Source organism: Myiozetetes cayanensis, unplaced genomic scaffold, assembly GCF_022539395.1.
Source record: "Myiozetetes cayanensis isolate MyiCay16 unplaced genomic scaffold, myiCay2020 scf16, whole genome shotgun sequence".
Classification (NCBI taxonomy): domain Eukaryota; kingdom Metazoa; phylum Chordata; class Aves; order Passeriformes; family Tyrannidae; genus Myiozetetes; species Myiozetetes cayanensis.
The window spans coordinates 10353084-10369712 of NW_026087270.1; the positions used below are offsets into that span (position 1 = coordinate 10353084).

A 16629-nucleotide genomic window follows, 5' to 3' on the forward strand; every position below is an offset into this window, starting at 1 on the left:
GTCCACAGACCTCACGCAGCCCAGCAAGGGCCTCCCCACGTTCCATGGCTCACAGGCCAGCCCAGGTGAGACCAGTAGGAGAGCCAAGTGAGACCCTGCCACCCCCAGTTCTCACCTGGTACAGGAACCTCTGGCTGAACTGCTGCATGGCCCCCTGGAGCTGGTTCCGCTGCGACTGCCACTGCTCGTAGTTCCTGACGTACTCGGCTGTGGGGCGCTGCCACGTGGTGGTCCGGGTGTTGTGGTCCACATAGTAATACCTGCCTCGAGGATCCACACGTTTCTCCCACCTGGAAGCACCCAAGGAAGCTGTCACTGTGTGTCTGCAGACAGCCAGGTGGGCCCTGTGGACTGACACCCTCCAACACGAGGGCTCTGTGCCCAGTTCCTGCATAACCAGTGGCTTCACAGCTGAAGGGACTCTTTTGGACAAAGATCCACCAAAAGGAAATACAAAGGACTGGTAACTGTTGAAGCAGCTCCTGCAAGGGCACATGAAGCCTGACAGGATGCTCAGGCACCAGCAGAGCTCCCACCAGGATGTCATGAGCATTCCTCCAGGACTGCTGACTTGTGATGGAGGCAATGCACTGGTTTGGAGACCTGGCAGGAGGGAAGGAGCATACCTGGGGTACTCCCAAACCCACCTCTCCCTTTTAACCCTACACGGATTTCAGGCTGTGGTAGGACCAGAGATCACAGCCTGGCTGCAGGCAGTGCGTGCCCACAGGAACCAGAGGCTCCCAGGGAGGACACGAGTGGGTTTGTGTTTCCCTTTCACCCATCACACCTGGGTCACTCCAGACCTGCACAAACAACAACAGTTCTCTGATTCTAGGAGCACAAAGAGGTGAGAATTACACAAACTTCTGGAAGGCACATGGCCTCAGGGCTGTGACCTGAAGACACTCCTGCAGGTGAAGCTGGGCCTTCATCTACAAGAGTTCTGCAGAGCAGGTCTCACGGAGCTCAGCAGCATCATCTCCTTGAGCACAAGCAGACCCCAGTGTGGCTGAGAACCCCAGAGAGCCCTCAGAGAGGCCAGGGTCCAGCTCCAGATTCAGGCACTCTGAGGTGCCCATTTGCTCACCAGGAGCTGCAAGTCAGATCAGTGTCTGAGGTGCCAAGTGCCCCCATGCCCCTTACCCGGGAGGAAGGGGTCTCTCCCACGTCGTGGTCTTGTTGTTGTGGTCTACATAGTAGACTCTACCATTTGGCAGCTCTCGCTGTTCCCACCTGCAACAAAAACACAATCCTGAGGCAGGTGATCCCTGCTGGAACCAACAACATCCAGAGAGCTGCACCTGGTGGGTCAGTGAGCCCCCCTTCTCACATCCTCAGTGTTCCAAACTTTGACAGGTCTGCATGGCAGCTGCTGGCCTTGCTGGATGGAGACTATGGGAGAGGGGCTGTAGCACTTTGCCTTCTGAAACACGCAGAACTTGGACCAGAAATTCCTCATTTCCCCCAGAAAGGTTGGCGTAAGAATTCACACAGGGTCAGTTTTATGCCCTGTGTTTTTCATGTAGTTTTTGCTGAGTTTCCCCTAATATGTCTTTACAGGGAAGCCTTTGAGTTTGGGCTGGGGCTGGGTTCTCTACCTGGCAGCCTCAGGCTCACTGCTGACAGCAACGGCTCAAACACACCGTGTGGCCACGGCACTCGAGTCGGAATGGCCCCTGAGGACAGCCCGTGTGACAGGGAGCCTGGCTTTACAGGGCCACACTAGAACCATTCTCTGCCTGAATTCATTCATGAATCTACCCTGGCGAAAGTAAAAACTTCGTGGAGCCCGTGCTTTCCTGTCAGCTTTTATCCTGCAGCAGAGGGAGGCAAGCCAGCAGCTGCTGACAGATAAAGTGTTCTCCTGCCACACTCCTGCTCCCAAAGGCCTCTCTCCCCATTCAATCTTCTGTCTCAATTAATCATCACAAAAAGCTCAAGCAAATTAATATACCAGCTTCTGTTGTGACAGCAGGGGAGCCAGCCCAGAGTGGCAGAGAGCAGGCAGCCCTGGGGAATGAGCTGCTCCAGGCACTGATGCCCCATCCTGGCTCACCCTCACACCTCCCAGGGGACAACGGAGCCATCAAATAATGACCTCAGCCACACACCTGCTGCAACACAGGTCACCATCACCCCAGCCTCTGCAGAGGCTGCAGAGTGTTGCTACCAGCCAGCAGCACTGTGTCTCCTCCCTGGAACAGATCTAGGACACCAGTGGGTATCCCTGATGGAGAGTCTGAGGCAGGACCTGTTGTGGCCCATACACCTTTGAGGGTGAGGGGCTGCCAAGCCTAACGCTGCCCAGCTTCTTGGTCACTAAAAGCACTAGGACAGGTAAAACAAGACTGAAATCCCTAAGAGAAAACCAGCACAGCTGGGATGTCCTAAGACACAAGTGTGTCTTAGGTGAGATGGATGGTGGCAGGTCCCTGGGCATCTTCAGAGAGAAGGCAGGGATGTGGAATTGCCCTGGACAGGTCCTCCAGATTCATTAACAGGTTCTCTGATCCATATGGCTCTGAGGACTTCGAAGTCCTTTATGGTAAGAGGCTCTCAAGCCCCCACATACCATTCCTGTGGCTGCAGAGACCAGAAATCCCATGGTGATGATTCCTCCAGGTTTTTGGATCCCTCAGATACCCCTCTGGGTGCCCCATGACTGCCAAGAGCCACACAGGACTGGGGAGAGCTGCTGGTGGTGGCAGCTACTGACTGATGTCCTGTGTCCCTGTGTCACACCCTGTACAAACATCAATGACCTCACAAGCTCCTCACCAGCAGCTCCCTGGTGATCTGCAAAGTAACTCTGCTGAGCCCTGGCTCACCCTGTGGGCAGCAGTCCCAGCATTGGTGATGAACCACAGTCACTGCTGACACACAGCAACAGCCTGGGAGATGGGGACACTGGGGATATCCCATCCTCGCTCAGACCACCCTGCCCAGCTCCACATGGCCACCAGTACAGGAGATCCATGGTTTTGGGAGCCCTGGATAGTGAGAGCTCTCCCCACCTGCATCACACTGCAAGCATGAAGTGCCTGACACGATGGCTCCCACCAGCTCCCCTGCAGCTGCCCAAAGGCTCATGATGGCCATGGATGCAGGAACCGTGGGCACTGGGAAGTGGCAGAGCTGAGACAACCCTGCAGTCCAAACAAAACGCCCTCCTTATGTAAGAAACCACAGCCCTGTGGCTCCTGCCAGGCAGCATAATGCACCTCTTTGTGCGGGTGAGACAGCGCCATGCACACACCCCCCTCCCGGCCGGCTGTCCCTGTGCAGGATCATCCCTGATAGGATCCAGATGCAGAAGCCAGCGGCTCTTACGCCCCCCTGCCCCCTTTTGCTATCAGTCCGCTCAGAAACCCCCAGCGAGAGCCAGGACCCTGCACCCTCAGGCACTGTGGCTGCTGTGCCGGGTCCGCACACGCCTGGCTTCGTAAGTGAACACTCTGCCCGGAGGATGTGAAGGAGGTTTTGGGCACTGCTGGGGCTGGAATTACTCAGAACTCCTTCCAGCACCCTCCAGCCCCTAGGACAGACTCCCAGTTGTGTGAGGGATGCCTTTGAGCCACCACACCTGGTGCAGATGTTGAAGCCCAGAGATTTGAGCAGAGCAAATTGCTCCAAATCCCCACATGAACCCAGCGCTCTGACTCCATCTGTCACAGCCCAGAATGAGGAGGGAGGCTGGGGCCACCCTCCAGAGGCTGAAGTGAGTGCTCCTCACACTCCCTCAGATGGAAGGCACATGGAAAATGAGGCAGGGCAAGCAGGAGGGACACCAAAACTGGAATGACTGGCAGCTCTGCAGGGGATGTTGCTCCTGTGAGTGGCAGGGCAGGAGCCATCCCTCACAGGCTCCTCAGTGCTCCCTCACAGCCATCCCAGCAGAGACAGGCCAGCGAGGGGCTAGTCTGCATCCCCATCTCCCACTCAGGGCCCCAAACCACCAGTCAAAGTAATTCCCTGGTGTGGTGAGCCAAGCAAATACCAGCCATCATAGATCAGGGCTCAAGAGAGCCCCAGAAGCTCCTTTTCACCACCCCCGGGACACAGTGTGTTGTGCAATTCCAGTTTAGTAAATCCCCATTAGCCCAGGAGCTGGTCTGGCAGCTCTCAGGGTTTTAACAGACTCAACTCTCTGCTCTCCTTTACCTGGGAAGACCTTGATCCCAAGCAGGTGAGTGCTGCCCAAGCCAGCCCAGCACAGCACAAACGCAGCACAGCCAGAGAGCGGCTGCCCTCTTCCCCCTACAGATCCCACTGTCAGGAAGGGACAAACAGACACAGAAAGTGCTAATCAAAGGTGTCTCCAAATATCCAAATTCTGGGAGCTCAGCCTGGAGGATGGCTCACTACTCCTTTACTGCTCCTCTCTATCCATCTTACAAAGCACAACATCTTTATCCTCCTTCCCCCTGCTCTGACACACTCTGCTCTCTGGTCTGTGAGACAGGAGTGGGGAGGACAGGGCCACTCTTATACCTGGTTGGACCAGGTAAATCCATCCTGGCATGTCTTAGAAAGCAGTGCCTGCAGCCTCTCGAGCCTTTGGAATCCCCAGTCATGAGGTATCTGCAGGCTCCTCCACCCCAGGAAAGAAACAACAGCCTGTTTCCAACCCCAGGTGGGGAAAAGGAGCCCTTCAGTCTACCTGGTAGGAGCAGAAAGAGGCACAAGATCTGCCTGGAATAAAGGCCTTTTTGAGAGCACTGGACTTTTCCAGCTGCCTGGAAACAGGAAGCGCCCAGGCCAGGAGAACAGAACGCCTCACACACCCGGCATAAAGGCACACTGAGCCGTTAACCCTAATTACCTGTGACTGACACGCGAGCAGGCCCTGACCTTTCAGGCATCACCTCAGCCAAGGGAAAATAAACAGCTCCCTTCATCCCAAACACAGCTCATTTCACCCCCCCCCCCAAGAATTCAAGGTGTTTGATACAAGGGGAGAACGACCCAGCTGTAGCACAGAGGGGGCTGAGCCCAGACGCCCCTGCCCCCCCCAAAGCCAGCACATCCACAGGCATTGCTCAGCCCCTCCCTGCTCTCCTCCAGCCCCTTCCCCAAATCCCGAGGAGGAGGAGGAGGAGGAGCATCCACACCACGGAGAATTGGCATGCTACTGGAGGGTCCTGCCCACCTGCCCTCAGCAGTGGCCAATGCCCCACAGTGTCCCTGGAGAATGTCCGTGCCCTCCTGCTCCGTGGGAGCTCCCTGGAAATCCACGCTCACTCTCCCAGGTGTTTTCCTCTGCCTGATCCCTTCAGCAGTCACAGGAGAGCACAGAGCTCTGCATGGATGCTGAGAGGCTGCTTGGCACTGCGCTGCCATCCACTGTTTACTGCCCCAAGCCCTCGCGGGCACAGCCCAGCCAGTGGCCCAGAGGATCCATGGCAGTCCATCATGAGCAGATGGGCAGAGCAGGGGGTAGGGCCAGGCGAGCAGGGCACACAGATCCCCACAGTTGCCCCAGGACCCCCCTGCTCCACTGAGTACCAGCATCCCCACCAGCTCCTGGGGCAGCACTTCCCTCCCTCAAACAGCCTCTCCTTCCAGCCCACAGCATTGCCCCAGTCTGTTCCTGTCCCCACCTCCAGGGCCCTGCCTCCCTCCCCGAGGGCCACAGGAATCCACCATGCAGAAGTCTCAGGCAGAAGGCAGAGCTTACCCAGGGGGCAGAGCATCCAGGGCGGGCACTGCTGCCCGGGCCGGGGGGGCACTGGGGCCAGATGCTGCCTCCTCGGCCTCTCCAGAGCCGGGCAGGGCAGCAGGGGCAGGAGTGGTGGGGCCGTCGGTCGTGCCAGGCACCGCTGGGGTCGGAGCATTCAGCCCCGCTGCCGGCCTGTCCTCTTCAGTGTCCACGGCACCCACAGCATCCCCGTTCACTGGAAGGGCAGAGGGCAGGAGGTCAGCATCCAGGATGGGATAGGGCCTGGCAGATCCTCCCGGGAGCAGAACATGGGCAACAACCCAAGCACGGGACTCACGGTGCTCCCGGCCTGCAGCAAAGGCAGCACCTGCATCACCCGGATCGCTCTGGGAACCACTGCCTCCATCTTGAGAGAAAAGCAGAGGATATTTGTTTGTGCTCAGTTTCTCTTCAGCCACTGGAAACATGCTGCATCCCTGATGGGAACTCAGGGAATGAGCAGGAGCTCTGAAACTGGGGGTGCAGCATCTCCCCTGAGGCAGAATGAAACCCAGGCTCAGCAAGTCAACAGCACTGGAAAGAGCTAAACGGTGCTGGATTCCAGTGAACTTTTGAAAAAGGGAAGGGGAAGAGACAAAGCAAAGGAAAACTACAAAGCAAAATGATGAGGAAGAAAATGCAGAGCAAAAAAATGGAAGGGAATTTGTTTGAGAAATACTTGTTAGATACCCAAAACCCTGAGATCTGGCAGCCCATCTGAGCAGAACCTTTGCTACAAGACATCCTGGCTGGTGTGGCAAAGCAGAAGTTTTAGAAACAACCCTGGAACAAGGAACAAAGTATGGGATCCAGACAGAGCTCCATGATTTAGAGCTGAGAAATGCAGAAAACCATAAGGGAAGCCCAAATATTTAGAAGTATTGCAGGAAAAATCAGTATGAACTCCCATAGATGGGAGACTTGAAGAGCTACATACACTCTGTAGAAGAGGCAGAGTGCTCAGGACTCTGCTTGGCAGCTGGAAGGAGCCAGGACAACATCCTCCAGCACAAGAGGGATCCTGGGACATAGCGGCAGTTGAAGGTGCCCCCAGGTAGCACCTGAGGGTGAGGAAGATTTCCAGGTTAGCAGCAAGAGTCCACCAGAGTCCTGTGGCAGCCAGCTGAGGAGGTCCCTGACTGCCTCTCATCTCCAGCAAGCCTGGGAAAGGGCAGTTTTAGAAGCCTCAGTCACGCTGTGCCAGTGTCCAAAAGGAACCTGCAGAATGACCCAGTTGACTATGCCATGGTTGGTTTGATCACAGCCCTGGACAAAGCAGGGAAAAGCCAATCCAAAGTTCACCTGATAAGGAAGGGCTCCAGGAGGAACATAGCAAGGGCTGAACAATGTGACTGTGGGGAAAACACGCCTGGGAATAATCTCCTTTTATTGAAACTACAGCTGAGAGTGACAAATGTAACAGGGATGTTCTTGCCACAGCCTGCTCGAAAAACATGGCTACGTCACCAAAATGTACCAAACTAAGGGGCGAGAGGATGGTTTGTAGAGGCACTCCAACACTAATCTCAGCCAGCCAAAACACTCCTCTCCCCATCCTCAAGTCATCACTGACAGGATTTGTGGGAGGCACAGAGGGTGTGAGTGGTAAACACCAACAAGGACAGCACAGTCATAAAGCCACTGGGGAGGCTGTGGCCAGGCCAGTAAAACGTGCTTTAAACAAACCAAAGCCAAGGAGTCAAGTTGTACTTGGGAACAAAATCCCTGTCCCCAGCCTGAGGGAGTGTTCAGAGAGTGAGGAGACTCAGGAGGTTTGGGCTTTGGCAAAAATGAGCTTTGGCAAAATTGACATTGCGTTGCTCCAGGTCTTCCCAATGAAATGTAAAAAAACCCCAACTTCCTTCTGGGTTAAACAAAACATTTCCTTCTCTCCTAAACAAAGCACTCTGCTTTTCCTTCCAGATCTCCCACGAAAGCAAACTCAGTGCAGAGGAGCAGGAGATGCTCCATGAAAGCGAGAGAAGGAAAACAGATCAGTCACATGTGACTTTGTAGTCAGGCACTCAGCAGGCCCCAGTCCTGCTCCACAAGGGATTCAGGGCTTTGCGGACAAACCCAAGAAAAGACAAGAGAAACCTTTCCAAATATACCCTCTGATTTAAGAACCCTTTGAGAGGTGGGTTTGTGCCTTTCATTGATGCTCCACAGGCAGCTGCTTCTCCCACTTCAGATCTTCACTTAAGGCTGATGGGAAATTCAGCTGAACCCTGAAAAAAGTCCACTCAGCAGTGACAACTGTCCTCCTTATTGTGGCATCAGCGCTGTCCCAGTATCCTTTTAAATACCTGGAACTGGGGGCTCCAGAATGGAGCCACAGCAATCATTCCTGACAGGTAGCACCAATCCTACGAGGGAGCTCTGCGGAGCTGCCCAGCTTATCAGCAGTAAAAGCAATAAAAAAATCAATCAACTCACAGGGAGGACACTCCCAGGCACTACAAGATCCATCATCTCAGCAGAAATTCATTTTCTTCACCATAAATCTCGCTGAGTTCTGGCCCCCACCTCCCCGAGCGTTGGCTCACCTGTGCCATTGACCGCTCCGTTGGCCATGGTGTTGGCTGTGCCGTTGGCTGTGCCGTTGGCCATGCTGGCATGCTGTGTGCTCTTGGCCTGCTGCCGGTGCCGGCTCCTGGCGCTGGGACTTTGCTCTCCACTCCCTGTGTTTCCCCTGGCCACTCCAGCCACGTGTCGGTGCGTCCTGCGAGGGAAAAGAACACAGGAGGTGAGAGACATCACATGGAAAACCCCACTCCTGCCTTTTTGCCTCAGTCTTGTGCCACTTCCATCCCCGGGAACGGGTGGGATGGAGCCATGTACCTCCACTCAGGGCACTGCCCAGAGGTTCACACGGCTTGCTGAAACCTGCCAGTGGCAGAATCCCACGGAGGAACCACCTGAGTGACAACCCCTTGCTTTTGTTCACGGGTGGTCACCTCACATGGCAAGGAACAGCCCCGGTCACTCGTGGCCAGACACCAGCTCGCAGCCCCAGGACACCAGGGCTCCAAGCAGCTTGCTCCATGCACCCCTGCAGATCCCAGGGGAGATCCCATGGCAGCCCCACCTCCTGCACCACAGAGGGGATCCTCAGTGGTGTCTCCCACCCGGCTCCAGGCCTTGCACAGAAACAGGTGAGGAAGGTGCAAGTGTTCACTGCTGCCAAGAGAGCCATGGCCCCCGGAAAAGGAGGGAACAAGCAGCTGGGAAAGATGGGAGCTGAAATCACAGCACAGGCTGTGACTGGCTCAGGTGCAGCTGTTCCATCTCTCGGGGGTCTCTGTGTCACACTGGAGTTCACCTGCCACCATGTCCCCACAGCCAGGGCAGCCCAACTTCTGTGGGCAGAGGACCTGCAGCATCCCTGGCACACTCCCCTTCAGACCACCCTCGGCTCCCAAGGCAGCACGAAGGCTTCCCAAAAAAGCTGGGTTTCACCTTGAGAATTCATTACTGCGAGTGGGCAGGGAGACAGGGTGGCAGGGGGATGCTGCCTTCCCAAATCTGGGGGCAGGGCAGAGGCAGAGCCTGAGCACCTCCACCCAGGCTGGCAGCCAGGGCAGCAACCACAGAGAGTGAGGACTGCAGGGACCAGGACGTCAGTTTGCCCCAGCCAAAATCTACCCTTAAAAGGGCAAAACCCACAAACTGTCCCCAAGTGTCAGTGCTGGCGCTGGGAGGGGACAGCAGCTTGGCAGCGACAGGGCACAGATCAGTCATGCCACCCTTGCCAGCTCCAGCAAGCCCTTGGTTCCTCCCACTTATTCCGAAGCCTCTCTCCTTGGGGAGCAGCTCATGGCAGGACTGGGATCGGGAGGAGACATGGGAAAGCAGGAGATGGTTGTTGGAAATAGGTCAGATAAGAGCCATGGGGCAGAACAGAGCTGCTGTGATCCCTTCGACCAGCCATGGACTCCCAGGAGGGTGGTCCCACCCAGGGGCTCCTCAAGGGGCTCCTCAGACTGTGAACTCACCCCAGAAATCCTGGCTACCCTTGGACATGGCTCCATGCTGGGGGTTTGCTTTGCCCACCAGCACCTGGGGACCTGGAGCATCTGCAGGTGCAGAACAGGCTCCTCTTCCCTTGTCAGGAGGTGAAGATGGCCCCTCACTGCCCCATCAGTGGGGCATGCTGACATCACACACCTCCTGAAAGCTGGCTGGGACCCCTCCCCACAGTCACCCCCTCCCCACAGTCACCCCATGGTGAGGACAGAGGCAGCACAGCCCCCAGAGCCATGGCCAGAGGGGAGTGGGCAGGTGGCACCAGCCAGTCCCACCGGGAGCGGCCCCCACAGCACGGGACGGATCTGGTCCCTGCCCTTCCAGCACAGATGAGCTCAGAGCTGCCCAGGCAGTTTTTAGAAACCAAAACAGGATGTTTCCAGGCTGCCAGGCGGAGGCACAGGGTTACCAGCCTGAATTAGCCGGCCCGCCGCCCAGCCCAGCCCAGCCCTCCCACGAGTGCTCCCATCTGGGCATTGTCTTTTAATAGACACTGGAAACAAACCCAGGCCACGGAGCACGGCGGGATGGGAATGTGCGCCCAAAATAGGAGCGGGGAGAAAACCAGGCAAGGCATGGGTGGGAACAGATGGTGGGACAGAGCGGGCTGTGCATGGGGCAGCCCCTCTCCAGGGGGGGACAAGACCCCCATTGTACCCCATTGATAGGGGACCTCAGGTGGCTGCCCCAACCCTGACCTGGACCAGGGCAGACGGTGCCAAAGAGGAAAACGGGATCAGCCAGGTGACATCAACCGTTCAGCTCTCCCACTTCTGCCAAGGCAGAACCCCCACACGACAGTGGCCAACACAGACCCCGGCCACGAAACCCAGGAATGGCCCGTTTCTCTAGCTGAGGTGGCCAGAAGGCCTCAGCATGACATGCCAGCAGAGGTGGCAGCATGTCTCGGTCTCACTCAGCACCCAAACTGCGGCTGAAGAGGAGGAAGGGCACAGCACAGAGCCAGGAGCCGGCTCTGGCTGTGGGAGGTCAGGGCAGGACCACCACCAGGAGAACCCTGATGCCATGTGGTCAGTGGGAGTTCAGCTCCCAAAAACACAGGGATGAGAAATTCCCCCTGTTCCTGCCAAGAAGGGAGGAGGCAGCCATGTCCCCCAGCACCCAAATGAGAGAATCATGGAATGGTTTGGGTGGTAGGGGATCTTAAAGCCCATCTCATTCTACCCCCTGCCATGGGCAGGGACACCTTCCACTATCCCTGGTTGCTCCAAGCCCCATCCAACCTGGCCTTCGACACTTCCAGGGATGGGACAGCCACAGCTTCTCTGGGCAACCTGTGCCAGGGCCTCCACAAGACAAACAGGGGTCGTGGCACCCACAGCCCCAGCCCTCAGACGAGGATCTCTGGGCTCTGTTTTCTCCCTGCACAGAGGGCTGTGGAATTTCACACCCTGCCACCAAGATTAGCAGCAAATCCCAAGATGACATTTATTCAGGAGAAGAAAGAGAAGCCTGACCAAGCAGTTTCCCTCATGGGCACAGTGTAGAAATAGCTGAGGAGCAAAGAATGACCCTTTTCTTCCCATCCTGCCGGCAAGTGAGTTTGCCAGCATCCATCACCAAGCCCAGAAAATAAACACAGCTCTGTGTATAAACACAGCAACCAACACACAGAATTCCCAAGCGCAAGGGAACCGTGTTCCACGCCGGAGCAGGCAGCTGCCTTCACGGTGGGTACATCCAGCAGTGCTCTGCCCCACAGAGCAGTACCACATCAACCTGAGCAGGTACGTCCAGAACACCCTAAATTCAGGAGAGCGCAGCATGGATTGAGGACCAGTTTGGAAATTTCCCGTGCGAGGGCAGACGTGGGATTGGAATGATTGTGGGCACACCTGGCAGGTGTCTGAAGGTGCCCTGCAGAAATCCTGGCCAGACCTCACCACTCAAAGACGAAACTCCTCACATCCCATGGAAAAGCAGCAAGGACGGGGCAGCAGGCAGTGACCAGGCTGAGCCTCCCAAACTAGAACTTTCTTTGCAGGTTTTCTAGCACCTACTGAGAGCTGTTAAGTGCCTGCCAAGCCCTAGCTCTGTCAGGTCACTGAGCACTTCCCACCTCTGAGAATGATTTAACACCTGGACAGCAGGAATCAATAGGAGCAGACACCACAAAAGGGCACAAACTGTGTTCACAGCCTACTCCCAACATCCTGCCCCTCTCCCTCCTTGGGTGGAAGATGAACACACAGCATGGAAGGACAGGGTCACTTTTGGAGCCAAAACCATCATCTCTGGTGTGTGCCCAGGAGACGAAGAAGGAGCAGAAGAGCTTGAGATGGGGGGCTTGTAGCTGAGAGTGCTCCTGAGCCTGGGCCATGCAGAACCTCCCACGGGCAGGCTGCAGGAACCCTCTCCACAGCCACACTCCTACCCAGAACATCTGTACCGGCTGCTGGGCCACTGCCACGCTCTGGAAATATAAATAGGTGTTAAATTCAACTCCATGTTGACAGTGTGACACGTCTCCCAATAACCACAGCTCCAAAAGGAGCAGCGCTGAACCACTCCAGCCCAGCAAGGAGGCAGGGCAGGGCACTGAGCCAGGCACAGGATGGCCTGTTGCCCAAGCATCTCATTTCCTCTGGAAGCAGCTGTTATTTCCCTGCAGCTCTGCTTCTTCTGCTCCTGGACTTTCAGAAGTGTCCCCTTGTCACCATTGCCTGGAGGGACATTGTGCTTCCCAGTGCCTGGCCAGGGCTGTGCTCGAGGGAAGAGCTGGGGGTCCCCATGATCCCCATTTGAAGGGGTCCCACTTTCCCGGTTTGCCTGTCACAGCCCACCCCACTTCCAGACAGACCATTCCTTTGGCTGCCAGTGGAGCCACTGGTGAAACTCTCTAGGCCATCACAGGCCTGATACTCCTTGAGACGAACCCTTTCGGCTCAAGTCAGCCACAGCCCATCTGTACAGTCACCCCCCTGTACCCCCAGCTCTGCTGTCCCCTGGGACAGGACACCCCTGCCCCACCTCTCCCATGGGCTGTGGCAGGGGCTCACTGGGAGATCTGGAGTGGGGTGCACTGCACGAGGACATGGCCACAGCAATCCCTCAGTAATGGACACACAGCCCGGGGCCCTCACCTCGGTCTGCTGCCAAAGCAGTTGGTGCTGGGAGGCTGGTGCCGGCCCTCCGTGGCTGCAGCTGTGCTGGTGGGATCCCGTCCGGGCGCCTGGGACCCTGCATGGGGGAAGAACAGGAGGGTGAAGAAAAGGACTGAGATACCTACTAGCTCTTCCCTCCTTCCCACCTTCCAGAAAGGAACCCCAAAAGCACAACAGCCCCACCTATTGCATGACACACCCCCAGCACCCAAGGATACCCCACCTTTATGCTGGGTTCTCTCCTCTCCCACTGCTGTGTGAGGGCACAGCCACCCGCCCACAGCACCCCATAGCTCCAAGCAGAACACAGGACTCTGCAGAACTGGCAGCACTAGGAGAGCAGCCACATCCAAGATTCCTAGATTTCACAGGTTTTGTCTCCCAGCAAGGAAGAGAAGGAGCCAGGGGAAAGCAATGAACTAGCCCCTGTCCAGCACAAGCTCTGCTCCCTCCCCTGGCAGCCCCATGGGTCAGCCATCAATCCGCGTCCCCATGGGGAGCCCTGCTCTGCATGGCTCAGGAAACACTGGAACCATTTCCACAGGCCACAGGAACAGCAAGGGAAGGGGTTGATCCATGTGGATGGCTGGAGGAGGGCCTGGAGAAGGGGTGCTCCTCCCAGGCCATCGATGCTCCTGCTCCAATTCCGCAGGAGCCTGTGAGCACCCAGGGCAGGCAGGGTTGGCACCCTAAGCCTCACCTGGGAGAGGAGGCAGGTGTTGGCCCTGGGTCACTCGCCCAGGGGTGCCGAGGGCCATGGGCTCAGCACCCTCCTCTCCCCACTCAGCGCCTCGTGCCTGGACCCACTGCACGCACGTGGGGCTGGGCACTCACCCTCTGTGCCGGCACTGCCATCGGGAAGGCTTCCCAGAGCAACAGCCGGCCCATCCAGGAAAATCGTCAGCTCTCCGCCCGACACAACGCTGCCTTTGTTCTCCGTCTGCAGGTCCAGGGTCAGCTGCCTGTTCTCCACTGTGGAGAGAGGGGACAGGGAGAGAGACCACCAGTCACCACCGGGATCCCACCTGCAATGGACATGGCTCCACTAGTCCAGCTCTCATATCAGCCCCCTGGCCCACCCCCTGGTGGGTCCCTCCACCCCCTGAAGGTGCCTGCTCCCTCAGGGCCAGTTGTCCCAGTGAGCACCATCAGCACTGGTCTCACACCTATAGGTACCTTCCAGCACTGCCCAAGGATCCCCAGTCAGCCCCATCACCCTCTCTCGAGGAAAACCCTCCCTCACCAGCCTTTTACTGGGGCTGCAGCTGCCCCAGGAGCCCTGGCTATGGCACAGCCAAGACCCTCATTGCTCACAGGTCCTGGAGCTGGGGCTGTAGGGCAGATCCTGGTGGGAAAATCAAGGGATTTAACACGACACATGGGGCAAGAAGGGTCCTTCATCATGGCAACCACCACATCCCCATGCATCAATTCCACTGAAAAACAGAGCACAGAGGGCTGTTCCCAAACAGGAGCACTCCAAACACTATGCTGAGGCACTGGACTGCCTCCACAGAAGATTCTGGAGTGGATGGCACGGTCTGGGAGGCTCCTGGAGACAGCTGCCAGCTCCACTCCCACCCTTGGGAGCCATTTTGGCTTCAGCAGCTTTAGCAAGAGTTTGCTGGTCCCTAGGGGCAATGGGGGCACAGGCACATCCCTCAGCACCCATGGGCAGGCAGGGCTGCTCCCCTGGGTGACAGCACCCACCCAGCACAGCAACGCCTGCCAGAGCCAGCCTGACTGAAACACCCAGCTCCACCACAGAAGGCTGCGCCAGCCTGGGACAGCGGCCCAGACACTTCCTGACTCATTTGCTCAAATAATATTTTTATTATACACGGATTGCTCATGACACAACGGCACCATTTTTTAGCAACCTGCTTTGTCCCGGTGCGATGCGGGGATGGGGTGTGGTTCCTGCCAGTGGGAGCAGGAGGGAGGGAGTACACACCCACGGACCCCTTGTCCTACCTCTAGCTCCAAGCTGTCTGTGCTGGGACTCACCACCCCCTCCTCCAACACACCCCAAAACCCAGCGACAAAGGGTCTGTGGCAAAGACAGGGCTTTGAGACAGGCTGCACTTGTGGATCTCAGGGAAGTCTCTGGTTCGTCGTGCCAAGGATACAGGTATCCCCTGCACAGAAGGGGCACACACTCATGGGGGGTACAGCACAGAGATTGGAGTTCAGCTCTGTCACTTATCACCCACCCATCATGGGATTCTGCTGAGCCTGGTCTCCCCCTCTGCCTCACAGAGCTGTTCTCCACTCGCTTCCAAGGGGAACCGACCTCACAGGCGGTTTTAAGAGCTTGAGACAGAAGATGCTACTGAGCACAGCCAAAAACCAGAACGAATCCAGACCCTGTTTCCCCCCTGGCTCCTCCAAGCCATAGGAATCCACATTTTCTCCAGGGTCCCTCCATCCCCCTCCGTGAGCGCCGCGCTCCAGGGCCGCACAAGCCCTCATTGTGTGGGCGCCCGGCCGAGGCGCAAAGACAAGGTGTCTCCAAGTGGAGGATGTGAACATGAACCTCCCAGCCGGCTTCCTTCTCCCCCCTCCAGCTTTTTTAAAGAAAATAAACACTCGCAGAACCTTCCCCTCCCTGTCCCCGTCCAGCGTGCAGGACGCACAAAGGGACATTGCTGCTGCCCCGACGGCGGGTCCCCCGAAGGGCCGAGCACAAAGGCTGCCTCTGTCCCACCGGCTGCCAGAATGTCAGAGGGATTATTATTATTTTGGGAGGGGGTCGGGGGGTGATTTGGTCCTGAATAAGGTCTCAGTTCAGCTGCTTCCAGTGCCCCGCACGCAGCATCAGAGCTCCTATTTAGCGGAGGTGAGCTGGAATTCCCACCCAGCCCATTAAGCGGATTTACAGTTCCAAGAAACGAGGCTGGGAGCAGCCAGTGCGATAACGGCCCCGGGCTGAGACCCAGCCCCTGACACCCCCAGAGACCACACGTGTCTGACCCCAGGGAGCTGCCACACGGGACAGGCAGCCCCTCTGGAGCACCCTGTCTGAGATGGCTCCATCTCCATGCACACATCCAGGAAGAATTCCAGACAGCCAGCCAGATGGTACTTCCCACTCTCTCATCTCCCCAAACCCTCTTTGCACAGTCTCACTGCAAAGGCCAGGTCCCATTCCAACAGCTCCATGTGACTGTCCAGGTTTTATCTGGGATGGATCAAAGCTCCCTGGTGCTGAGCAGGTGAAGACTGGCTCAGCCTTTGTGAATTCCCACAGCCAAAGGAATGACCCCATGCTGTGGCTACAAGTCCCTATGGGGAGAAGCAGGAGGAAAACTAGACCTTCTGCAGCCATTCCCAAAACAAGGAAGAACCCAGAGTTTACGGGAAGGGGTAATCTTTACTGTCCCATGAAAGTCTCCCTAGTGCAGCTTTGCCCATGCTGCTGACCCAGCTTAGAGACAACCATGTCCCACCCCATTTATCTGCCAGGGATAACCAGGAAGCCCTGGACTTCTGCTTTCCTCTGAAAGGTAACATAGGACAGGCATTGTCTGACTCCTGTGGTGACCTACTGGCTGGATGACCACTTTTATGGGATTACATCCCAGCCACAGCAAGCCAGCTCAGAGAGCTGCCAGGGCACGCAGCACAGCACAGCTCCTTTGGCATCACAGCCCTTACGGGGTGGAGCTGCAGCTTTCCAGAGGTTGGGAATTGCTGCTGGCTTCCTGGAGGGTCCCACAAGACCATGCCTCCAGCAGCTCTGCCTGGGGCACAGCAGCGGGGACTCTATGGGATTTG

The 16629-nt window shown here is 56.9% G+C and overlaps 1 protein-coding gene across 1 annotated transcript in view; it reads right to left on the minus strand.

Moving 5' to 3' along the window:
* Positions 1–16629, minus strand: part of WWP2 (WW domain containing E3 ubiquitin protein ligase 2) — a 35118-nt gene that overhangs the window by 12508 nt on the left and 5981 nt on the right. Inside the window, exons 5-10 of the mRNA XM_050311197.1 lie at positions 13687–13824; positions 12832–12928; positions 8248–8423; positions 5681–5897; positions 1147–1236; positions 116–290 (exon numbers count right to left, since the gene is read on the minus strand). Coding sequence (XP_050167154.1) covers positions 116–290; positions 1147–1236; positions 5681–5897; positions 8248–8423; positions 12832–12928; positions 13687–13824 — 893 coding nt within the window. The remainder of the gene's footprint in view (positions 1–115; positions 291–1146; positions 1237–5680; positions 5898–8247; positions 8424–12831; positions 12929–13686; positions 13825–16629) is intronic.